This window comes from Gopherus evgoodei, chromosome 12 (genome assembly GCF_007399415.2).
Source record: "Gopherus evgoodei ecotype Sinaloan lineage chromosome 12, rGopEvg1_v1.p, whole genome shotgun sequence".
NCBI classification, from domain to species: Eukaryota; Metazoa; Chordata; order Testudines; family Testudinidae; genus Gopherus; species Gopherus evgoodei.
In genome coordinates, this window is record NC_044333.1 from 33,794,138 (window position 1) to 33,820,181 (window position 26,044).

The 26,044-nt window shown below is 40.8% G+C and overlaps 2 protein-coding genes across 6 annotated transcripts in view; one reads left to right on the forward strand and one right to left on the reverse strand.

Annotated features, from left to right (window-relative positions):
- Nucleotides 1-17,405, forward strand: part of PLCG2 (phospholipase C gamma 2) — a 93,181-nt gene extending 75,776 nt beyond the window's left edge. Inside the window, exons 27-33 of the mRNA XM_030581310.1 lie at nucleotides 435-644; nucleotides 1,956-2,101; nucleotides 5,035-5,149; nucleotides 6,785-6,952; nucleotides 7,857-7,945; nucleotides 12,117-12,301; nucleotides 13,646-17,405. Of these exons, the coding sequence (XP_030437170.1) occupies nucleotides 435-644; nucleotides 1,956-2,101; nucleotides 5,035-5,149; nucleotides 6,785-6,952; nucleotides 7,857-7,945; nucleotides 12,117-12,301; nucleotides 13,646-13,688 (956 nt within the window). The 3' untranslated portion in view covers nucleotides 13,689-17,405. The remainder of the gene's footprint in view (nucleotides 1-434; nucleotides 645-1,955; nucleotides 2,102-5,034; nucleotides 5,150-6,784; nucleotides 6,953-7,856; nucleotides 7,946-12,116; nucleotides 12,302-13,645) is intronic.
- An 89-nt stretch (nucleotides 17,406-17,494) lies between these two features.
- On the reverse strand, nucleotides 17,495-26,016 carry SDR42E1 (short chain dehydrogenase/reductase family 42E, member 1). Of its 5 annotated transcripts, none has more exons than XM_030581312.1 (3): nucleotides 25,930-26,016; nucleotides 23,677-23,783; nucleotides 17,495-23,197 (listed from the first exon to the last, which is right to left on the reverse strand). In XM_030581312.1, exons 2-3 carry the CDS (start codon nucleotides 23,742-23,744, stop codon nucleotides 22,090-22,092), a joined length of 1,176 nt encoding a protein of 391 aa, XP_030437172.1. In that variant the 5' UTR covers nucleotides 23,745-23,783; nucleotides 25,930-26,016; the 3' UTR covers nucleotides 17,495-22,089. The 5 variants fall into 5 exon arrangements, with proteins under 5 accessions (XP_030437172.1, XP_030437173.1, XP_030437171.1 ...); XM_030581313.1 differs by having other exon boundaries at nucleotides 25,890-25,969; XM_030581311.1 differs by having other exon boundaries at nucleotides 25,855-25,941.
- Nucleotides 26,017-26,044: the final 28 nt, after the last annotated feature.

Sequence of the window (26,044 nt, forward strand, 5' to 3'; positions counted from 1 at the left end):
TCCCCTTCCTGCTTAAGATTCTTTGTGAATGCTTGCAGTAAGCCATCAATGTAGATAGACATTATAATTGCAGTCATTGTTTGAAGCATTGTTAACCATAGCTTGCCCTCCATTCCTCCACTTACACACAGGAAAGGAAGCCTTATTTAAATATGTGCTGCAGTGCTCAAAGGAGCATTATTAGCAGTGACGGGATGAGAACTGTAGCCTTCATCCAATCCCACCACAATGAGCAATTAGAGGTCTTGTCAGGCAGACAGGTTATTTTAATTTTCAAACTTGATGTTCAGCCAATTTGTGGTGTTTGCATGAACAAGAAGTCAATTATTGTGTTAAAGGATGAGGTAAAACAAGGCTTCAGTGGAAATGGAGAATAAATGGTGGTTTCTTTCTCCTTTTTTTTGCCCTTTTCTTCTCCCCCACCCCCTGTGTAGAAAATCCTAATTTCAGAGAAGTCCGTTCTTTTGTGGAAAACAAGGCTGAAAGTGTTGTCAGGCAGAAGCCTGGTGAGCTGTTGAAATACAACCAAAAGGGACTGACGCGGGTCTACCCTAAAGGACAGAGAGTTGATTCATCTAATTATGACCCATTTCGTCTCTGGTTTTGTGGTGCCCAGATGGTGTCTCTTAATTTCCAGACTCCAGGTAATATTCTCATAAAGAGGAGCTTTAATTGTTTTTCATTCTTTCAACTGACCATTAACAAGTTCCCCCTCTAGTCTCTCCACCACCCTGGTCATTGTGGTTGGTATCTTACTAAAGAGGGAAAATAGATGGAAGAAGGAATGCGAGTGCTTGAGAGGATTGAAACTATATTAGTTGTTTGCTTGTGACTCTGTGGATTGGCTACTAGGGCAGATTCCAGAAAATTCATATCCATACACCCTGCAGAGTTCACTTGTGGGACATGATCCAACTCCTTTGAAATAGTTGAGTCTTTCTCTTAACTTTGACGGGTGTTGGACCAGCATGTACGGCCACAACATCAGCTGGTGTAAATCAGCATCACTCCACTGATTTTGATAGTGACACTGATTAACAGCAGCTGAGGACCAGGCCCTCTTACCTCACAATGTACTGGGTTGTATTAACTGAGTAACTCCATTTAACAGGGCTGCCCAGAGGATTCAGGGGGCCTGGGGCAAAGCAATTTCCAGGGCCCCTTCCATAAAAAAAACTTGCAATACTATAAAATACTACAGTCTTGTGGGGGCCCCTGCGGGGCCCAGTGCCTGGGACAAATTGCCCCACTTGCCCCTCTGGGCAGCCCCGCCATTTAATGATCAAGAGATACTAGAAGAGCTGGTTGGAGAAACTTTGGTGTCAGAATACACAGTGCCATTAAAATTGACACACTCCATACAATTGTGTGAGGTGCACAAAAATTTCATTTCCTGTTTCAACATTTTGGATATGAATTGTATAGATTTTTCATTTTGAGATCACTTTCATTTTGTTTATTAATTTTGTATGATCATAAAACTATTCTTTTAAAAGGTCAGAATCTAAACAAAACATTTCAATTTTGTCAAAACGAAATGTTTTGATTGACCTGGAAAAAAATTCCAGAATTTTCTTTCATGGGGAATTTTGAAATGTTCCATTTTTGTTCCTTTCAAAACTTCCAAGATGTTTTCTGAAAGTAGCTTCTTCCCTCTGCGCAGCTCTAGGTATCAGCTTGTATTTGTTACTGAATTGATATTTTGACCAATTCATTGGCAAGGCAAAATGTGTTTTCAATTGGAAATTCACAACATTTCTGGCTTAACAGAATTTTCTCTTGGCTTTGATACGAAGTTCAGTGTGAATGCAAGCCTCTCTTTCAGATTTCTAATCAGTGGACCAGGCAACTAGTGAGAATGGCACTAAGGAGCCATCAAACTGATATTCTGTCATCCTTTTGGATTTAATAAAATGAGGAACTCTACTGTCATGGCTGTTTCATTCTCTCCCTAGATAAATACATGCAAATAAACCATGCTTTGTTTTCACTTAATGGACGGACTGGATATATTCTGCAGCCAGAAAGCATGCGAAATGAGGACTATGATCCAATGCCAAGCGAATCAAAGAGGAAATTGCAGACGCTTTTGACAGTGAGGGTAAATCTTTTCTTTTATAAATATATTCTTACAAGTAGTAAAGGTCTATATGACTGACTACAAATAAAGCTATTATTTTGAGAGCAAGAGCTGTGACAAATTGACAAAACATACTTTATTTAAATGTCAGTGTTTTAGGAATAAAACTAATTCTGCCACTTTCCCTGAAATGAAATAAGTTTCTCTTTGTCACGTCAATTAATATAGAACAGAAAAAAATGGAATGTATATGGTAACTATTAAAAATCAAATCAAATGAACTTACATTGAACTCCACCTTAGTTCTCATTAGAAAGATCTGATTAGAGACTGGTTCGCAACAGATTTATTAGTTCAGCAGGTTTCCAATTTGACAGAGATAGGTTTTTATAATGGAAAAAAAGAAACTAAGCCAGAAAAAAAGTTAGCTTTAACACGATAGGGGAAAATGCAGCTATTTTTGTACAATTCATCCTTTCAGAATCTCATTTTTCATTAAGAAAAAGAGTTTATTGTTTGAAGATTACACTACAGTGAGTTCTGGCACCATCTGTAAATTGAACTTGTTTGTGTTCTCAGCTGCTATTCAGTAAGAGAGATGTCTTCCAAAATAGCATATGTTTTATGAGAAATGATGGTAAGGAACAGACACACTGTAACCACTTCTCACTGCAGTTTGGATGATGACACGGGCTATAAAAGTAAAGCAAAAGAACAAATACATTTTAAAAAAGTATTTAAGTGCTAAAAGAGTATAGAACCTCATTATTATCTCGTCATCCTGAGAGTGGAAATGTGGCAGTTGAAGTGAGGCATCTTCTGTATGTTTTGTGAAAGTGTGGTGTACAGAGCTGGATTTTCAGAGCTAGTCCTCCACTTTTGCAGACACATTTTTGCACCCATAATTATTTATCCTCATGAATTAGGTCACTTAGATGTTTGTCATTGATTTACAAGTGCATTTACCAGCGTGTGCAAGTAACCAGAACTATGGTGACAAATAATTGCTCATGCCAGATTACACCTGCAATTTGTGCTTGCAAAAATGGAGTCCCACTTAAAATTGGGCTGAAAATTTGATTCAGACTCTTGAACGCATATAAGCAAGAGAGAAAGAAAGATAAGAAAGAAAGAGAGGTTGTGTGTGTATCTATATATTGCATCCAAAAAAAAATCTACCTTGAAAGATGTTCAGATTGCAAAGACAAGCACACACAAATCAGGAAATGCCAGAATTATGTTTGCCTGTGCAACTCTGATTCACGCCCCTTGTGTATACATTGTGGTACAGTCTTTAATTATATAGTCACATACTATTTTTTCTATAGACTCTCACCTCATTCAGTGAATGGGTAGTTATTCAATATTCATTTTCCCCTCCTCATTCAGTATGTGGCCCCAGGTCTTATTACCACATACCGTACAAACCTTATTCTGAATACAGAATTAATGTCTTTATGGGTGTTTCTGAGGTGCTCTCACCATAGTATCTGAGTGCTCCACAAACACGAAGGAATGAATCATCTCAACTCCCCAGTGAAATTAGGTAGAGGAACTGAGGCACAGATAGATTAAGGCCAGAATTGTCAAAAGGGTCCACTGAATTGGGCGTCAATTTTGAGACAACTGGGGCCTGATTTTTCAGAATATTTAGAATTTTTATAGCACTTCATATTCCCAGAGCACAGCTCCAGTCAAATTCAGTTGCAGTCATGAGCACTCAGCACGTTTGCAAATCAAACCCCAAGTATCTCATGTTTAGCATGCAGAAAATGAACACCCGATTAGTGACCAACAGTTGGCCACTTGCTTAGAATCACTCAGTGGCACAGACATGTATAGAATCCAGTTACCTAGGGTGGCACTCCATTTCCTTAACCATGACACTGCATCCTTTCTCTTCCTGCAATCCCCCACCTCATTTCTTCCAATGACAGTAATAAATGAGGCAGAAGAGCTACTGACAGCCACCTCCTTTGCTACAGAACCCTGATTCATTCCCAGAACATCGTCCATCCTCTGCACTCCCTTTCGTCTTATCCATTTTTCACTCCTCTGCATCTTTCTCAGGCACCTTCTACACCATGATGCCTGCAGGAGAGTATTGAGAGCACAGGAGGTACAGCCTCCCTGCTTTCAGTTTCTGTGTCTGGTGTCACAGTGGCCCCTTAGCAGCTGGGAAAAGCAATTGTAAACAAAGTCCTGCTCAGCCTCCCCGCAACCCTTCGCTCGCTCTGTAAGGAAGGCACATGCAGTCTAGCTGGCACATAAGAGCTGTGAGGGGATGGAGCATGCCCAGTACAGACAGAATTACTGGAGAATTTAGCTGCTTAATTCTAACGAGTCTGTTCTGAACGTGTTATTTTTGTCGGAGGCTTATAACTTGGCCATATTGGCACAAGGATGTCAATGGGTACCTCCCTGACAGCGGAAAACCCCTTGCCAAATTTCAAGTCCCTGCTCCAGAGCGGAGTTGCTAGAGCTTCTTAATGAAATGGTTAGAAGAGGTTTGTTGCTTTTTTTCACATGGACAAAACATCCTATTTTTCCCTAGTCTCATTTTGGAAATGGCTGAATCATTTTAGCTGAAAATTAAAAATAAACAAACAAGCCATTCCTCCCTATCAGCCTGAGGCAAATATTCAGCATGGAAAATTTTAGCTTGAATGATTTAAGCTTGGTGTTAGGCAAAGTTGTAAGCAACTGAAAACAGGATTTTATATTGGAAAGTGATACGTGTGCCTTTGTAAATATATATATTTCTAAACACATCTACCTACCTATCTGTACTGGAGAGAGAGTGCATATATGCATTCTGTCTTGAGGACTATTTGATAGTTAAATAGTTATCTTTTTCAGTGGCACTGTTTAATAGTTCTGTAGACCAGTAGCAGTACATAAATTGCATGCCAATTTTTTTTCAAATGTTGGTATAACCTGTTGTCCCTTTATAGGTTTTAGGTGCTCGCCATCTGCCTAAACCTGGCAGAAGCATTGCCTGTCCATTTGTAGAGGTGGAAATTTGTGGGGCCGAATGTGATAATAGCAAGGTCAAGACGACTGTTGTGAGTGAGTATCTGCACAACCTTCTGGGTGGGAGTGGAGTTATACTTGCAGTGCACTAAATAAAATTGGTAGAGGACATTCATCATGCATGCTATCTATAACCACGGTTAAAATTTTGTCACGGTTATTTTTAGTAAAAGTCAGGGACAGGCTGCAAGTTATAAACAAAAATTCACAGAAGCTTGTGACATGTCTGACTTTTACTAAAAATAATGGGCGGGGGGAGGGGTTGACAACCCTGGGCTGAAGCGGAAAATGTCATGGAGGTCTCTGAAAGTCATGGAATCCGTGACTTCCATGAAATAATATTTTCATTATCTATAAATTACAAACATCGTATACCAGAAGAAGAAGGTGACTTTATTGCTCTTAACCGATGATTTATGTAATAATACCCTAATGCTTGCCTCAGAACCAATTAATTTTAGAACCTTCACTATGTGTCAAATTCAGGCAGAAAAACATGCAAGTGTTAAACTGTGTTCGGTTCATATTAAGGTGCATTTCTGTTAAGTTTCTGGCTGTGTGTGTAATTTTCATATTTTTAAATTGATTGGTAACTTGAAAGTGTCTCTGAAGATGCTGTATGCAATGTTGAGAGCTCTGTGTAGCTTGAAAGCTTGTTTCTTTCACCAACAGAAGTTGGTCCAATAAAAGATATTACCTCACCCAACTTGTCTCTCTGAAGATGCTAGTCAATTTCTGAAGGTGCCCTCCAAGCAGAAAGATTCTAAAGTCCTGAGCTATTATATTTAGGTTTGAGTTCAAAGATTAGATAATTTCTTTGGAGAGATCTTGGACAAGAAGGGTGGTAATACAGCAATGGAGCATGCAAAGTACTGTCCACTTGATACAGAGCCCAACAGTCAAGGAAATAGCCCCAGTGATCTCATGGAGCTGTGTTTGCAAATGAGGTTCATTTACTAAATGTGGGACAAAGTTACACTAAAAGCCAAACAGGAGTACGAATTTTAAATGTGAGGGTCCTACTCCATGGTTTTTTTTGTTTGTTTTTTTTACTTTAAGCCATCTGATTGGCTGTCTATTTTATTGCCTGATTTTGGCATTTCTAGATGCACTGTTGTTTCTCTGTGACAGAGGAGGCTGTGCAAAATTTTGGGAGTGGAATGAGTGCAGACTGTTCAGTAGAGAGCTGAACAGTGTTCCCCAGAGAAGAGTATTTTGACCTTTATATTTTGTACTGGTGATCAACCTTGAGAGCCAGATTTTCGGCCTCCAGCACACATGCAGATGACCCCACAAAACTCCACCAATGAGTATGCAAACTGGATAGTTGCACATCTGTCTACTTGGTATGTTTCACGCTAGTTTTTAAACTCAGACCTGGGCCTTGTTTTTCATTAATGCGTGGCAAGCAATTCACCTTTTAAAAATAGATGTCCAGAGAAGTTTGTTTATATAAATATATTAAATATGAAGAAATGTATTTAAATTTAGATTTTTTTTAATAGATTTTTTTCTCCCCCCAAGAACTTCTTGAGTGGGCATATAAAAACAGGTGGAATAAGGAATTTCAGACTTCATGTATAATCCCAGCATGTGCCCTTGGATATACACTTAAATGTGCATGAAGGGAAGTGATTGCATCATAGCACAAAAGTTTTCTTTTCATTCCAGATGACAATGGCCTTAACCCAGTTTGGGCACCTTGTCCAGAGCAAGTGAAGTTTGAAATTTATGATCCTAACCTAGCGTTTCTGCGCTTCGTTGTTTATGAGGAGGATATGTTCAGTGACCCCAACTTCTTAGCACATGCCACTTTCCCCATCAAAGGAATCAAATCAGGTAAAGATCAATAGGGTGTCATAAAGTGTTAAGCAAGAAACATGGTCTTTAGAACTGCTAGTACTGCACATTTGCCCTCAAAACTTAAGTAGTAAAGGGCCCATTCTGCTGGGCCCTTGGGAAATAGCTACTTTGAACTGAAAATACCACACCCTCCCTCTGAACTAGGATGTCAGGCGTGTTGGAAATAATCTTTTAAATGAATCACCCACCACCAAATTGTTTTTCATTCTTTCTGCAAGAAGAAAGAGTTGTATCAGCAATGAGAAAGTGAGTATGGAATTACCTATTACTGCAATATGATCAGCTTCACAGTGGGAAGTAAAGTCAGCTCCTGCATTCTTGGTCCCACTAGTTTGAGATTGATGGATTTAAATCTGACCCTCCGGATTAGGAGAGAGCAAATGCCAAAAAAAGGATCTATGATCTCCACCCTGCCCAACACCCAGTTATAGGTTTATTTTGGAGAGGTAACAGTGTCAGCGGTGCAGTGTTTGTGCCTACCTTCTAATGATTTGATTATGGAATGATTACTGTGATTTTAATTAATTTTGCCACAGTCTTCATTTCATTAATGTGATTGTGTGCCCAGAATGAGTTCTGGAGAGATCACTTAAGATTTTTCTGCTATCCTGACTTCTACCTTTGCCTTTTTAGCTGATCCAAAGGTGGGCATCCCTTGAGTTAACTTCTGATTTCTCCAGACCTGGTTTGATTTGCAAGGCTGTGGGAAAACTTCATCATCCCATCTCTGTCTGCTGCTTCCTTGTAAACTTCAAAGATCTGCCTGCTCCAAGGAATGGAGCAGAGTGGAAGGATCTACCCAGTGCCATGCATGCTTGCCCCCAACTGCAAGCATCCCTTCCTCCTTTACTTTAATTACCTCTGTGTTCCCTCTCCCCAGGTTTTAGGTCGGTACCTCTCAAAAATGGTTACAGTGAAGATATAGAGCTGGCTTCCCTTCTGGTTTTCTGTGAAATGCAGCAAGTTCTGGTAAGTGCAAAGCCACTTCCTGTGTGTTCCACTTTCCTCATCACTTCCGCTACGCCCAGAGCATGGGTCAGTTAATTCTTTGTGGTAACCAAGAGGTGACAATTCAGCTCGTATATTTCTGCCTGATACTGTGTGACCCTTAAGTCTTTCATACTGGTTCCTGAATGTTCATTAACGTGAATTCAGTTGCTCGCTGTCTGGGTGGAGAGATTTCTCACTCTTTTTAAAGCAACAAAGAATCCTGTGGTACTTTATAGACTAACAGATGTATTGGAGCATAAGCTGTTGTGGGTGAATACCCACTTTGTCAGACACATGCATGGGTATTCACTCACGAAAGCTTATGCGCCAATACATCTGTTAGTCTGTAAGGTGCCACAGGACTCTTCGTTGCTTTTTATAGATCCAGACTAACATGGCTACCTCTTGATACTTGACATTCTTTTAAAAAATGTTCTGCTCATGCAGCAGCATTGCTGCTGGCCTCCTTGATTGGAATGAAACCAGCTAGAATTTAATTCTCTGGCAGTAGGAAAGAGCCCTTCTCAAGCTTGTATGCCCCACTTGGAGGTAAGACTCACTAATATTGAAGCCTCACTTGGCAGTAGATACTCAGGACAGAATATAGTCCTTCTCCAGTCTTCAGAATCAATCTCTGGAAAAAACAGAAGGCTTTGCCAAAAGCAAAAGTAAAAACAATAATTGCCAGTATTTTATAAAAACCAGAGACACAGCACTGGATCCCACTGCAGATAAACCTGCCTCATTTAAGCCTTCACAGAACATCTGTTTGTTTGAAACACTAAAATTTTGTGTGCACATAATCATCTTCTTGGAAAAAAAATTACAAATCCCTAGTCACGGAATCAGCCAAGCAGGTGGGTGAGCCACAAGCAATTAATTACTATTGGTACCTAAAGTTATTGTATACAGTACTTTAAACTAGACCCATCCTGTCTAGTTAGCGCTCTCTCCACCTTCCATATTTTCAAGTCACAATTCTTCAGGCTTGACAGACACTGTATGAAACAAGTGAGATGCTAGGGACTCAGATTGATCTCCCACATACTGCATATTTCAGAGGAAAAAAATACTCTGTTTCTACTTTACGTTGGTGTAAGCCCATTGGAGTTGATAGAGTGACTCCAAACACATGCTGCTGTAACTGACACCAGAATCTGGCCATTGCATTTCTTACAGTAGCACACTATGTGCTTCTCGTCAGTACTGGGTCCCTGGAGGGATTTAGTCCTGCAGCTACGTGGATGCTGAACTGGAAGGTATTGCACTTACAGTCATGCTCAGTTTCACAGGAGAAGCATCAGATAGGGAAGAGTTGGGAAACGCCCTTTTCCAAGTTGTGTAGAAAGTCTCACGAGACCCCCTGTGCAATGACTGTATGCAATCCTGTCCCAGCTTCTTGGCAGCCATTGTAGCTTTCCATTACCCACTGGAGAAGGGATAGAAAAGAGGAGTTGCAATGATGGGGTCTGAGGGGAAATAAGAGGAATGCAGGATCATGACGGGGAAGGAAGGATTCCGAGGGAGAAAAGACGCCATAGGTAAGGGATCGCAAGGGGGGAGAGGGTCATAATATGAGACTTGTGTATATAAATAAATATAATGTATATCCTTTAAAAAAAAGTTCTTAAACATGTAAGGTTTCAAATCCCATTGGGATGAGCCTGGCATAGAAGTCTAGATAAAACTTTGTGTTGCCACCTCCTACAAACCCCCCACCGATAGTGACTCAGTGCCTTACAAGGTGATATCCATACACAACATGTAAATATGCTGAGAATCTCTAGTGTCTGGGATTTTTTTCAAAAAATCCAACTTATTATTTGCTTGGGGCAGTAGTGTCTTTTAAAGTATTGTTCAGAGCAGCTGTGCACCTCCCAGCCTTCTCAGCAGCAAGTCCTTTGACTATAGCACATCTCACAGCCTCAGTCCCCTTTCTTCCAGTTTGGTAAACCAAAATTTATATGCAACGCAAATGTATATTTACAATGATGAAACCTCAGGATGCTGATGCAGTGGCGGGAGAAATTTCAAAGATGATTTTTTTGACAGTCTATAGCGAACAAAGACTTGCCATGGTCATTAAACTTTTAGAACCTTTGCCAAACCAATCTAGAAGCATCATAAAAATGATCAAGGTCTTTTCCATCTGTTATGCTGCTTTAAAAAAAATCCTCCATAAAATGTTATAGTTTAATAACAGATCTGTTTATACAGAAATCCCATCTGCATACACTTGGAGAGAAAATCTAAAATTATGAAACGGCTTGCAGATGGTTTTGAAATTTGAGACATAGAGATGCAAAAATGTTGTAACAATGTGTAAATTATCATGTTAGCCCTTATCCAGGTCTTACTGAAATTAACTGGAGTCTTTTCAAATAGTCTGGAAATGTAAGTGTATTAAGAAAGTTTTTAAATTTAGAAGCATGTCTTATTTGCTTGCAAATTTGATTTACTTGCTGTGGAAAGTATGACTGTTTTTGAAGCATTTTTGGATTATAATCAGTTTAGCTGGCATTTGTGTTTTTAACAGAAATTCCCAAAGTGTCCACTTTAATCTTACTTTTGAAATCAAGCGTTGGTGGATACAGTTATTTGTGAGAATAAATGAGGGCATGTAGATGTCTAAGTGATCAGCAATTGGCTATTTGCATGTCTTCATTTATGACTGAAGGAGGCAAGGTTGGTTCCCTTTAAAAACGAGACCCTTTATTCCATATTTATAAAATGCATGGTTTGTAGGGTAGAGCAGAGAGGCTGTGCTTCAGCTCCTTGACATCCTCAGAGAGGGAGCTGCAGCAGGGTTTCAGCTGTAGTGCAGGGGGTTGGGGGTGTGTGTGGGGGTAGGGTGCGGAGGGGAGGGGCTTGTGATTTTACAGTTTGCCAACCTGGTAAGCATGTTGTGAAGCCCATCCATTGTTTTAGGCATCTGGGGAGCCAGTGGGCTGAGGGGTGAAAGGAGCTTAGTATGTCTGCTGTAACAGTGCCTTGCTTACTGGTTGCATGTTTCTTCGTTGGTGTGGGATGTTTTGATATTAGTGTGGAATTTAAAACCCCAGTCCTGCCAAGATTTACACAGATGGGTAACTACACAGATGAGATTACGCATGTGCATAATGTTTTAAAATAGTCCATAAATAGTTCCTAGGGTCAAAGGGTATTCTGTGGTTTCCTAACTGCTAGTTTTGTGAAGAGTTTTGAGAGCTCTTTGTATAGAAGACAACATCCAAGTACAAATGCAAATTAAAGGCCTAATCCTGCAAACACTAAGGGTAAGTTTACACTGCAGCTGGGACCCCTCAGCCTGGTAGACAGACCTGCTCTAGCATAGTTCAAGCTGCCACTAGAGCCACTACGTCCACATTGCTATTTTTAGCATGCTAGTTTGAAGTCTCCAGCCCACCTGACCCCCTGGGTCTGAACTTGGGTGGCTAGCCCGAGTCTCTGCCAAAGCTGCAACCTCTGACATTATTTTTAGTGTACTAGCCAAGTGTATCTGCTGGGATTGGGAGGCTCATTCCTGGCTGCAATGTAGACATATCCTATGGGACAGATGCTTCGCTGGTGTAAACTGTCATAGCTGCAGTGAAGTCAATAGAGCTATGACAGTTTACACCAGTGAAGGATCTGCCCCCCTAGCCATAGTACTAAGGGCCATGAATGGTCCCATTTAATGTTTGGTGTTTGAAGAATCTGACCTTTCCATTGCAGTTTAATAAGAAACTCCATTGGAAGCAGACTTAGTAATAAGCTCCATCCTTGGTAGTGTTTGCATACTGGGCTCTATCAGATGTAACCTTCAAAAATTAAAATTTTTTTCCAGTGTTTCAAGACTATTAGAAGATAACTGCAGTCATAACACACAGCTTCCTCCCCTTCTTTCCTCAACATGCCTGTATACTTCATGGAATGCTTTCTCTGTAATCCATTTATTTCTCACTGATCACCATGGTGTGTGAATGCCTTACTTTTTTAAAAAAAGCTAATTTTTATGAGCATCTTCTTTTCTTCAGTTTTCTCAGTTATTTATTTTGTTTCCAGATGTGTCTTATAAAAATGAATTTACAAACTACTTGTTAGAAAAATCAAGGAACAATAGCTTGTGTAAGACGTTGAATTAGTTTCTTATGTTCTTTTCCTCTTGAAGGAAAGCGAAGAGGAGCTTTATTCATCATGTCGGCAGCTTCGGCAGCGCCAAGCAGAACTGAACAACCAGCTGTTCCTGTATGACACTCACCAGAATTTAAGGAACCCTAACAGAGATGCCTTACTGAAAGAATTCAGTGTGAATGAGAACCAATTACAAATGTATCAAGAGACATGCAGCAGGAGGTAGGTTGATCCCCTTTATTCTGCCCAGGGCCCTCCCCAAAAGGCTCCTCATATCTAAAAGGTCCTTTATGGCACAAAGACTTCAGCTTTATTAAGATAATTTCTAACCCACTTGGCTTGGATTAGAAGCCATGCTTCATTCTTGTAAAGGGAGTTTGAGCTGCCACTGAACCAGACTTCAGCAGCCCATGACGATGAGTCTCTTGGTCCCAGTGACTCACTGAATGCCACAATCTTTCGAGCTTAGACCCTTCCCTACCATCCAGCTTAAACAGCCAAATAAATTACCCACCATAAAGACTGCATTGTGACATAAACATACTGGAACATGTGGGACCAGACTAAATACCAATGAAAACGCAATGGTTTGTCTTAGCAACAACATGGAACTGTCAGTTAAATGCTCAGACTCTATCCTAAGGAAAAAAGACCCCTTGCCCTAAGCCTTGCCCCAGCTCATGGCTGGGTACAGGGAGAACAGGATGGATGGATCTTTGCTCCTCCCCCAGCCTAAAGTGGGGAGAGGGGTCAAATCCTTTCCTCCCAGCCAATCAGAGGCCAGTCTTTCATGTCTCTTTAGAACCAGAGAAGTGACCAATGCCACAGCTCAATGCACAGCTAGGTTATGATTGGTCAGTAGGAGCAAGGTGCCACTGGCATTCATCCAAAGAAAACTCAGCTGGCAACTATCCTACCACCCTGTGAGTCTGTGGTGGAGCTAAAGGTGGGGAGTTGAGGTTAGTTAATATTATGGGCTAGTGATAGGAGCAAAGGATTGGGAGTTGAGATTCATGAGTTCTATTCAGAAGTCCGCATAACTTCTGTGTACTGGTGAGTCTCTGTGTTCGGTAGGGACGATATTTACTCACTTCCTTGGGGTGTGGTGTGTGTTTGAGATTCCTGAATGGAAGGTGCTGTAAGTATATGTTGTCATAATTATAAGCACACCCCAAGAGACATTTATCTTGTAGCAAACTGTGTGGAAATCGGAATATTTGGGGACCAAATATTTAAAGATGGGAAAATGGATGTTCCTATAAGGACCAGCATTTCAGCCTGCAAATAGAGAGAGATGAAAGTTATTCATGTGTGCATTTTTGTGGGAATGTCCATGACATTGTTCTTTGAATTTTTTGGCTCTTTTTTTAATACAGTATGGCACTTCAATCTTTGTATGCATATATATATTGTTACTGTGTTCGGATTTTAATTTAAAGAAAAGAAACGGAAGTACACAGCGTTGCTGTTCCACTAGTTGCTGTACGGTGCTAAGTGAGTAGACCTTTTGTATTTTTCACAGAATACCTAGCAGAATTGTTGACTTTAATTTTCTTTTTCTTGAAGATTAAAGGAGAAGAAAGTCAGTAACAGCAAATTCTACTCCTAGAGAAGCTATTCCTTTTGGTGCACCTTTTAGAAAGCCACTCAGGACGAGACATTAATTTACTCTGATCGTCATACTCAATGAAGGTCTCATCAGGCTGAATTTACTAAGAAGAAGAAAGATGGGTTTCCTAATATTTTCTTGTTATAGGAGGAACTATTTTCATTGTTGTTTAATTTATCTTCTGTACAAAGCATACACACAGTGCAGGCTAGATTTTCTGCATATTCAAGTTATTATTTGCATCCAGTATCACAAATCTTAAGAGTAAGAAGGAAACTAGGGGTCAGCTTTTCACAGCTACAGGGTGTGCAGACAACTTGCATGCATTTGTGCAGGCTTAACTTACCCTTAAAAATTCCCAAAGTGCAAGTACAAATCATCTACAGTATTTGTGTAGTCTGAAGTCTGGTTCAAGTTAGGCATTCACAACTGTTGCACACATGCACACAACATTAATAATCTGACTCCTTATGATTGACGGATAATAGGTTTAATTTATTAAATGCTGTAAAAGCACTTTTACAATTTGATTGTGACATCAGATACAACAGACTGTATATCCCACACATAAATATTCTGGGCAATGGATGGTTATGCTGTATTTTCTTCTGATAGATGTTTCTTGTTCCATTTTTTAATACCAGTGAATGAGTTAATTTTCTAAAACTAAATGTACTTCAAGATTGTAGATGGGTTATTTGTTGGATTCTGTGAAAAATTTTAAAAAAGAGAAATATGACATTATTTTGTGTCATGTAAATCAACCCTATCAAGGCAGTGCAAGAAAATATTTTTAATACATAAAGTAGCAGCTATCCTTTCCTCCTGGGAAGGAAAGGTATTTTAAACTCCAGTTGGATAATTTACTTTGGTGTAACATCGTTTCTCATATCTTTCCAGCTGCTAATCTGCATACAAATGAATTGTTTGCAAACTATCCATCTGCAGTCTTGCAGACCTTACAAGATAATGTCAAACAGTACTGTTTGTTTTTTTTAATGTCTGTTTTCCCAAAATATATTTAATCCATAACATAACTGTGCAGAAATACAGACAGATACATTATCCTTATGGCTTCAGTCACTAGTAGAAACATAGAAGTTATAGATGGAAAAAAACCTATTAGATCAGCAAGTTTGTTTCTCTGCAAGAACACAACAGTCTTTGGATGATGTATCAGATACCAGACATCTTAATGTTTGTATGCATTGATTCATGTTAGCAGGACATTACTCATTAATAAGAAACAACTAGTCACAGTATCTATATGTGGGTGGAGTTTTGCAATCTATATGTTTGAATGTGCATTTCAAATAAGTACAGAAGAGATTTCTTTTCTTCTAAGTAATTGCCCAAGGCTTAAAGTGATACATAAATAGTGCAGGATCTCTCACCACTGAAAGCCTGTTTGGGTTTGGAATTCATTGCACAGTGAACTGCCTCAGCGGTTTTCAGTTTTCCTTGCTCCCCTTGCCACCACTTCTGCTGATCTGCTGTCTCAAGATTCATTTAATTGATTCTACTATGCATTCACAAATGATATTTCAAGGAGCACACTTGAGGTTTTAGTTATTCCAGAAAGACAGTCCTGTCTCATTTAACTTCCTATGAAGTGCTATAGCAGAGAGTCAGGAAATACTAGGGTTGGGATTTGAATTTTCCTCTGCATACAAATACCCTGAAGATGCGGGCTTCTCTTGTACATTTTTTGGAAATGAAATACCAGGTACCAAATCCAAAAGATGAGAGAGGAGAGTAGGTTAAAGGCAGCTCTCTACTTTTCTCCTTCTTGATAAGTCGAAAAACTATTTCGTCCCCAAATGGAGTTGGGATGCACAACCTGGGACTAAAAAGAAAAGAACATTTTGCATGTAGGTTCAGATTTCTTCCCCATTCTGCTTCCTGCCAAATCACCACCACAGACTGTATTGTCTAGGGGCTGCCATGGGAGAGTTTGTTCTATGCCAGGCAGTTAATTAACAGGCAGGACAGGAAAGAGAAAATTCCAGAAATCCTTGCATGCCAGACAACTGCATGCCTGCAAAGTTCTTTCTGACAGGAAATCCACTTCCCTTAAAAATAAATAAATAAATAAAATTAAAAAAAAAAAAAAAAAGACACTTTGAGCAGCTCCCGGAGTCATATGTATGGTAACACCCTGGTAATGCTGTGTTCACATTTCTCAGGGAAGTATTTTGGGTATAGTGTTTTGACTTCTAGAGCCTAGAGATGAGAGATTCTCCTTGCAAAAGATCCCAATAATTTTCTACCAAAAATTAAAAACTAAATAAAAACATCAGCTGTGGTTTCTGGACATAAATTGTCCATGTAGCATAACTGTCCAGGCTTCTCTCATTGTTCTATGCATTGCTGCCACAGAGCACCATGTGTATGATGAATTATACTCCTGTCTACTACTGCTGTGTAAATGTTTCTGAATTAGCACATTGCACCGCACTTCAAAGTGTCCTGTACAGATTCTCTGCACATGTGCTATGTTAAACTGGTTGTGAGAAAAGCCCTTAAATGTATGTTTACATTCAACTCATTTTACAGTGAGCTACTTTGCAAGAATCATTCTTCCCAAATATTGTACTATACCTGGAAGGAAAAGAGTTGCATTACCAATTTTGCAGGCAGTCAAGGCCTGGTCAAAAGTGAGCAATAGTTCTTTCTATCTTAGTTTCTTTCTATCCTAATGTTAGAACACTTTTACCCAAAAACCTGCAGATACTTTGCCGGGGTAAACTCCATGTCTGTTCTTTCATGGCTTTGAGGCTGTTATGATACTGTTGATATTGATGTATGTCAGATGTTGTTCACCCTAGAGGTGAAGTCTGACCAAGACAAAACTGAAGGCTGTATCTGCTTGGAAGGACAGGAATCCTGATGTTCACCAAACATTAAATTAGGGAACAAATTTCTGCACATGCAATTTCCTTAATTACACAGGAAAATGCCCTTTGCATTAGCACACGCAGTTACCTGCTCATGTGGTAAATTTTGTCACTTGGGGTCTTTCAATCAAGGCTGGAAGTCTTTCTAACAGATTTGTTCTAGTTCAGCTACATGTTGCTGCGTGTTATGCAGGTGAAATCTGTAGCCTGGGTGATGCAAGATGTCAAACTAGATGATCTTAATGGCCTCTGCTGGCCTTTAAATCTATGAATATAGTTTACTTCCTCAGAAATAGTAGAAATTTACTGATTCTCATCACATGACTATTTTAACCAATCAGGAGCCAACATTTTCTTCTATGTAACAACAGTGTTTATGGGCATGTCTACATAGAATCTGGCCTGAGCCTTCCAGCCCAGGTCCACAGACTCATGTCAATGGGGCTCACACTAGCTTTCTACAAATAGCTGTGTAGATGCTGCAGCTTGGGCTGGAGCTCAGAGCAACTGTGGCTTGGGCTGGGAAGCTTGCTTTCAGATTCAGTGCACACTTGCCCTATGTGCAACCTAAACTGTTAGTTTGGTTTTGAGGAGTTCCAACTAGTTTAATGCTAATCTACATTCTTAGGTCCCAAGCGCACACTTAACTGAAGCATTAGTTATTCCATTGACTTAATGGAAATGCTTCTCTGGATTGGGATCTTAGTCCTTGGACTCAAACAAACCTCCCAGAGCTACTAAAGATAAGGATTTCTGCCATGTGTGTAAACCACCAATGCTTAGAACGACATTCCTTGAGGATCATGTTATATATTGTTAGATTAAACAATCTGGTATATTGTTGAAAACGTGGGAACTTTTTCAGTAACTAGAAAATTAATGAACATTTTTGAAGGAAAAAAAAATGCATTTAAGGAGCAGAGGGTGTAAAAACCCAGTCAGTTCTCTGGGAACTGGGGTGGAGGTAATTGAAATTTAATTTATTTTTTTAAAATAAGTATATATGTGCATTAAAAGTGTGTGTGCGTGTGTGTATGTAAGTGTGTGTGCGTGCATTGGTATCTGTTACTTTTGTGACAGGTTAAACAGCTGCCATAAATTCTCAATGAATCTCTAGTGTGTTAGTTTCTTATTTATAAATATCAGCCTCACTGCTTCAGCTCTCTAAAGATGTTTTGAGAAGGAAAGGAGGGACACACATCAAGTGTTGACATTGAGAACTAGAAATTTTAATGGCATCTTTTCTAAAATTTCAGTAGATACTTTTTCAATTTGTAGCTGTACTTCCGATAATTCACATTCGGCAACACAAATAACGTACTACATTTTGGAAACATTGTGGCACAGCATGCGAGTTAAAATACCTTAATTATCTCTACCCAGGTGCGCAAGGAAAATAAAAAATGTGGCGCTGGCTTAGATGAAGGATCATCATAAAACATTTGAAATGGAACATCTGCAGCTGATTTTTGGGGATGTTTAAAAGCATTTTTCTTAATAAGCTACAGGTTTCCTATTTTGATTTTGAAAAGTGAAAGAGGTAGGGGGTCCCTCACTCCTTTCTATTACCAGTACTTTGCTCTATTTACTAGGAAGAGTGGGAAGACAGAAGAATTACTGACTATACCAAATGCTGATCTAGTATGGACTAGCGTATACAGTGCTTTTCATCCATAGATCTCAAAGTGCTGTACAAAGGGAGGTCAGCATCATTAGCCTTATATTACTCACATGTAGCTAACTGGTTGTGGGAGTGGGTGAGCAGGCTATTTTGGGGGGCTGGGAAGAGGGTGTTTTCTGCCTGTGCATGATGTGTCAGGAAAAGGGTCTGGAGCTAAAGGATCTGCCATTCTGTGGATCCACATGTCCTTCCACCTGCAGGGGACAGAAGGGAGTAGTGGCTGTGGACCAGCTCCGTAGGCAAGCAGAGAATGATTCCTCTTGCTTGCTTCTGTGCAGTTCTCCTGTATCCAGCTGAGCTCCATAGGCTGGTCAGGCACTGGGGATAGGCTCCTGGAGCAAATCATAAGCTTTGGGGTTTTTTTGCTTTGGTTTGTGTGCATTTTGTCTCACTGCATGAAAAGACTACTTTCCTCATTGTTCTGCTCATCCTGGACCTGATCCCAGAGCTGTTACTCTAACAAAAAATCTAGTTGAAGTGATCCAGGCCTGCTCTTATTTGTAATGGCTACAAGCAATCCAGTGCTATACATAATCTTTATCCAGACAGCTATCCAGGCCTTTTCACCCATTAGAAATAATGTTACTGGTTAATCTTTCCATTCAAGATATTGGCACGTCTCCCTGAGGTTCCCAGCAAAGTTGTCGTTGAGGCATTATAAACACCCAGATTTTCATTGTCTGCCTCCAAGGCTCTGAGCCAAGATCCTCAAATACAGGGCACGACTTATTTCGCTGCTCTGGCCTCAGTGCTGCCTTCTAACATGGGCCAAAGACTGGAATCGCCTTGATCTTCCACTAAGAATGAATCCCTTATCTGGCATTGCCTGGCACTGGTTAAATTGAAAGTGGCAATGAAGAGCAAAGCAGTACAGCCTATTTAGGCACAATAGCCTTAGTGACAATGCAGGAAGCACTCCCCTCCGTGCCTATTCTTCATTTGGCATAGTAACCACTGGCACCAATTCCAGATCTAACCTCTGCTGCCAATGTCTGTCTTGCCACAGCACGTCCTTACAAATGCCAGTGAAGGTAAAAGTAGGAAGAGAGAGAATCGCTCTGTAAGAGGGGCATAAGAAAAAGAAAGTGCCGTCCTTTTCCTTTGTACTCTGACCCATGAAGGATGTATAGAACCCTGCTGCCATCTTAGCTAGGAAACCAGTACCCCCTGGTTTAAACACCCATTCCATGGGAGCTATCACAGCCTCAGTGGCCTGGCTTAGGCAGGTGCCCCTTGGTGGAGATAAGCAAAGCAGCAACTTCAAATTTGATGCACACTTTCATCACATGCTGCTCCTTAGATGCCCAGTTTGGAAGAGCTGTGCTACAGCCTGTATTTAGCTAAGAACTCCTGAGCCACCATCCCCTAGGTGGAGCACTGGCTCTTGAAGAAGAAAAGTTATGGACTATAAGTGTTGTTCAAGAGTTGCTCCTGTGTATTCACGCTAGCCACCCACCTTCCTGTCAGAGTGAGTTCTATATAAGCTCTGCAGTCTAGACTATCATGCGATGACAGAACTTAAATTGCTGGGGAATTTCTTTTAAACATCAGAACTAGGGTAACTCCAACTTCAGAATGAGACTATTTAAAATTTAGATTAAAAAGCCAAGTGTGAATTTGACTTGTCAACATAAAGGGCAGGAACAAAATTGTTGTTTGCAAATTATGGATGTGAAAACATGTATTTCCCCCGTGTAGTAAACTGAAAAACAGTCTATTCAAAAGTGCTGCTGTGAGTGGAATTCCAAGTTTATACTATAAAATGTTCAAAGCTCCTCATATAAAAACATGAAGTCTCTTTAGGGTTGATACGTGTTACGGAAATGACTGTCATACTTTTTTTAGAAGCTTGAATAACAATGAAATACAAAAATCAGTGTCAGCTGAAGGCAGCTGATTGAATGGTGTTTAACTGTTTGATGATACCGAGGCCCTCAGCTACTTAACACTTCAACCAACTGGTTCATTTTTAAATAAGCATTTTTTATAGTTGGGAAAAAACTACAACCGTGAGCTTCTTCAAGCATTTTCTAATAGTAATTGCTACAGATTAGCCCACTGTATAGAAGTGTGTTCCAAAATAAGACATTACACATCTAATACGTTTAACCCATAAAAGCACTCCCAAAACTTCCAGTTCCGTTTTTAATTTTTTCCCCCCCTGTGTAAGCATACTGCTTGGTTAATAACAAATACACCCACTGAATCAAATTCTTCTGTAATGTAACTCCACTTAATTCAATACCAGAGATGAATTTGGCCTCTGAATGAAGAGATGGCTGCACCAATGTTAGTTTGCAAATCATCAAACCTTCTATTAGAGCTGAAGAACTTGAAGACTAGTTGTAAGGATTAGAACTAATGAATTTCCTAGATTAATTGGATTTACTACATGCTCCCTTTCTGTTTAACACATGTGCCAGATCATTATGAGATGACCAAAAGTAACTCGTGGTATAGACTGTTAAGCAAGATCTTGACACTAACTGATGGTTTATATTCCCAAGCATGTTTTCAGACAATCCACGAATAATCAGAGTAGCTGATGATCCTGTCATGCTACCTAATTCACTGTTCCTATGACAGTAAGAGCTATTAGGGTAGATGATTGCCTTTGTCACACTGAAACAAGGTAAACAATAGATCTTATCTAGTATGACAAAATTGACTAATGTGCAGAGATTAACCACTTGGGCATATCTCAGCCTTTCTGATGTTAATCCTAATGGAAAAATTCCCTGTGTGAATTGGAATTAGAGTGAATTTACCACCCCCTGTACATGAGGAAGCTTTAGCTCTCTTAGATCCTGGCTCATTTTTGGTCAGGTCTGTGTGTACCGAAGACTAGGAGTGGGCAATGTGTGAACTTTTCAGAATATAATTCCTTTGGACAGGGGTACAGGAATCTGCTCAGTAGCAAGGATCATGGGCATAACCCTCTCAATGTAAAAAAGGCCAAATTAAGACTCTTGGTTATACATCTTGCAGCATGCTGCTATAACTGAAAACAAAATGCCATTTGCAATCATATTGAACTTCACACCTGTGTGTGACTCTGCTAAATGAAAGTGCGGTTTTACTTTGAGACCGTGCACAAAAAATGTCACACTTGTAATCAGCAGTTCCATTCTACTAGTATATTCACCAATCACACCTGTTTACCCTGCTGACACAAATGGATTGTTCCAGTTCTTTGCTCCAACTCAGAACGTGGGCTGGATTCTCTTCTTATGCATCACCATCCAACCAGTTAGACCTATGCAAGCTGCTGAAAGCACTAATGGCATAACTCATACAATGGGATTGCAGATGTCTCTGGGGGCCCAATTTGGCCTGCAGAACCTTTATTTCTTGTGATGATAGGCAAGAAGGAAAGAAGCTTAACATTCAGCGTGAAGGTTAAGAATGTAAGGGGTTCAGAAAGAAAACCTCATTTGATATGGAAGCACTGAGAGTCATATAGAAACCTGCAATGCCATTATTTCAATGTACAGCCTCACTTTAATGTACAGTGGATTATATTATAAGTATATACACAATTTTGTCATAAAAACACATCAATACTGTTAATCCATTTAAACTGAATAGTCCTTTCAGTAGACATAAAACAAACGTATTTCCTACCAATGCTAAAACATTCTGGTATGTATTATATTGTTCTGGAATGCCAAAACATTTGAAACTGGCAAAGTTATTTTCATCACTGATAATGTATGCACTTTTTAAAGAGAACACAATGGGATCTAATTTTATTTTAATTTTCAAGTACTTTGCATATTTTATCACCCTATAAAAAGGGCCCAAGCTCAATGTTCAACGTCTTTCAAACAGAGAGTGTTACTGCTGCTGGAAGCCATGAGAGCACCAGTGCGGCCAACAGCAAGATCAACCCTCCATCCCTAATCAGATGTTTTACAGTATAGATTCTGAGCTTTCTTCCATGTCCCTGGGATTTAAACCACTCAACTACTTCAGTCAGACTAAACTGCTCAGGTTTGTACCCTAGCTCTTTCCTGGCCTTTTCCATGCTGAAATAATGTGTGACACCCGTTTTGTAAACCTCGGTGCGGGTGAGAATAGGCTGAAAATTATAAAGGCGGCCTACAAGAAAATGGACCATTTCAGTTAGGAATGCAGAAAAATATACAAAGGAGAGAGGAAGACGAACAGTTGGGAATTGGTAACCCAAGCCTTCAACTAAAGGTCGGAAAAATTCAAAGTTGTTTATTGGCCTGCCATCTGAAATGAAGTAAGCTTGGCCAGCAGCTATGTACCGGTTGGTGGCTTTGAGTGCCTCTGAAGCAAGGATATGAGCCTGAACTAGGTTATCTACATGGACAAATTCCACTAAACTCAGAGGGTCTCCATATACAAATTTAAACAATCCCCTTTCAACGTAGCTAACTATTCTTGGAAGATGCCTTTGCTCTCCGGGCCCATAGATGCCTGCTGGTCGGAGAGCACAGGTCCTTAACACACCTTTCCCTTCTCCAAGCTCTGTGTCATTTGCCTGCAGCACTTTCATCTCAGCTAAAGACTTGGTCCGGGAGTAGTGATCAGGATGAAGGTGAAGTGGTAGATAAGGCAGAGATTCATCCCCATTTTCTATAACTTGGCCCCCAAAGACTACATTGTATGTACTTGTATAAACCAGACTTGGCACTCCTGCTTTCCTGCAAGCCTGGATGATATTTTCTGTTCCTCTCACATTAACGTCTTCTATAAGTTTTCGGTTCAGCTGCTCCCTGCCAGACATTCCATAGGAAGCAATATGGAATACACAGATTACATCTCTCAGAGCTTTTTCCACTTCAGAGAGACAGCAGACATCCCCCTGTATGAACTTCACTCCCTCTGGCACAGTTTGGACCGGCTTCAGGACATCAAAGAGAATCACGTCAACTCCCTTTTTGTATAGGGCACAACCTAAACTAAAACATGACCGAGACCATATGTTACTGCTATACATAGTGTAATGATACATGAAACATTTCACCCATGAGTAGAAGAAACTTGTAAACTATTTCAGTGCTGAATTCTTGCTGGTCAGAGGTGTCTGAGGGTTGGTCTACATGGAGTACTTACATTGGCATAGCTATGTCTCTCCGAGTGCGTGAAAAATCCACACCCCTGGAGATGTAGTTATGCTTACCTCACCTCTGCCCAAACACGATAAATCAGGTACTCATTTTACAGCTGGTGAACTAGAGGTAGCCTTTCAATATGAGAGCAAGTGAGGCTCAGACCCATGATCTTTAGCATTGTATTTGATGCACTGGAATCATTAAGAGACAAAAAACAGAGCCCTGTGATATCGTACTTACACGCTCGCTTCACTAAAAAGATCTGCACGGTAAAGTGTTTGCTACTGTATTCAATGTAAAATAAAGTTAATATTTTATACACTAACCGGAAACCAAAGTAACCACCTCCTCCTGTAATAAGGACTGTTTCCTTGGTCACATTTTCTATGTTCATCCTTTTTCCTTTGGCACTACTTTATTTGAGCAAATTGACCTGTAGATTAAAAAAAAAAAAAAAGCATGACAAAACGGCATAATTAAAAGTAATTTTCACATATTTAGCAATTTAAGTTATATATTTGTGCTTTAATTTTAGGAGACTGACTGCATCATCTGCTAAGTAATGCAGGACTAGATCCCACCCCTTTATTCTTCTAAAGTCAAATACAAACAAATAACAAAAAGACCACATTGTGAATATGACAATTACTAATATACTCAATACTAATAGCCAAATAAGCAAGAGGGTTATCAGTTTCCATTAATTAAGCCATATTCTGATGTTACACAGGTATGTATGGAATAATTCAATCAAACTCACTACAAAACTACACAGTACTATAGAAATGCCACTAATTCATACACTGAATAAATTTGCATAACAATTCTGAATCAAATATCTGTGTACCTGAAGCTTTATCAGAGTACTGTGATGATACACCAAGTACTCATATATACATATTTCTTTGTGTATATCTTATGTAGAAATGGCACCAAGTGTGGTCTACCCTTTATATACTCATTCCCTACCTAAACTATTATACCTGTCAAAGTATTATGTGTATATTTCACCTGTATACTTACATGTAAATATCCCTAAAATATTCAAAGAGAGGGAAAACAAAAGGGCCTGCATTAGACAGTATGCTTTCTTGGCCCCAATTCTGCAATGATTTCAGCACAGCATAGGTTTATGCACATTCCCACTAAAGTCCACAGGCCTACTCATGCACATAAACCTATACAAATGCCTAAGTCTACATAAGATTTGCAGGCTTTTTTATTTCCTGGGACACAACCTTAACAACATGTGTATCCAGATACATATGCTACCTATGAAGCCGGCCAATGCAATGCATTCAGTGGAATAGGGGAGGAGCGCTGTGGATGACACTGAGGCCTTTTCTACACTTAACGGAGGCGATTGATGCATCGGCGGTCAATTTAGTGGGTCTAATGAAGCCCCACTAAATTCTGATTGCTCTCCCATGTACTTCTAGTATCAGAGGGGTAGGCATGTTAGTCTGGATCTGTAAAAGCAGATGCATCCGACAAAGTGGGTATTCACCCACGAAAGCTCATGCTCCAATACGTCTGTTAGTCTATAAGGTGCCACAGGACTCTTTGCTGCATCTACTTCTATACTCCACTTGATTGAGAAGAGTAAGGGGAGGTCACAGGAGAATGTCTTCCATTGAGGTTGTGTAGCATGCACCTTGTGGTAAGCAGCTCTAAGCTACCTTAATTTGAGTTATGCTATTCATGTAACTCATATTGTGTAGCTTAGATCCACTTTTCCCTTTAGCATAGAGAAGGCCTTAGGCTTTGTCTGTCAAACTTATCCATCAGGCGTGTGCAAAAACCGACATAAGTTTCACTAACAAGTCTTGGTGAGGACAGCGCTACGTCGGCAGGAGATGCTCTCCTGCGGACAGAGCTAAGGCTGCTCGCTGGGGATGGTTTAATTATGCCGGCAGGAGAGCAAAGAGTGGCTAGCTACAGGGGAGACCTTACAGCGGCCGGGCTGTAGCGATACAGCTGCGCTGCCGTCAGGGCCGCAGTCCCTGTTTACCTGCTGGGGATTTGAGACAAGGCGGATGTGGGAATCTCTTTCATTGGACTCACTTCCGCCAGGGCGAGACAAGCGTTCATAACCTGATCCCTTCCCCGAGCAGGTCCGCTCTGACAGCCACGCAGCCCCCTGCCTAGGGAGCGGCCCCTCACACCAGCACCCCCGCCCTGGCCGGGGGGGCGCGGTTTGCAAAGCGCCCCGAGCCCCCCTCGCTCGATGCAGCGGGAGCAGAGCGCACACGGCACAGCGATGCGCAGGGCGGCGCGCGGGGGCTGGGGGCAGACGCCAGGAGCAGGCACAGCTCCGACTCTGCCTGCGGCTCCGCACACGCGGGGCCTGCGGACCCCCTGGCACCAGCTTGCACGGCCCGGGGACGCTAACGGTGCAGCCCCCCGCCCCCAGCAGCTTCAGCCGGTTCTGGGCTCTCAGCCCCGCCCCGCGGGGTGAGCTGCTTCCGGAGAGAGAGAGAGCGAGTCCGCGCTGCTCCTCTCACCGCCCTATCCCCCTCCGCTCGCGCGCAGCCCTTGCCGCGCAACAGGCGCGGAGCAATCGCGCGTGTCTCAGTCACCGTAGCCAGCAGAGCATGGGCTGTAATGAACTGAATGGGCTTCCGTAGGTCGGGTCCGAAAGCCTTCTGGGAGTCCGTACAACACGATGGCGGGTTTCGCGTAGCAAGAGGGCGG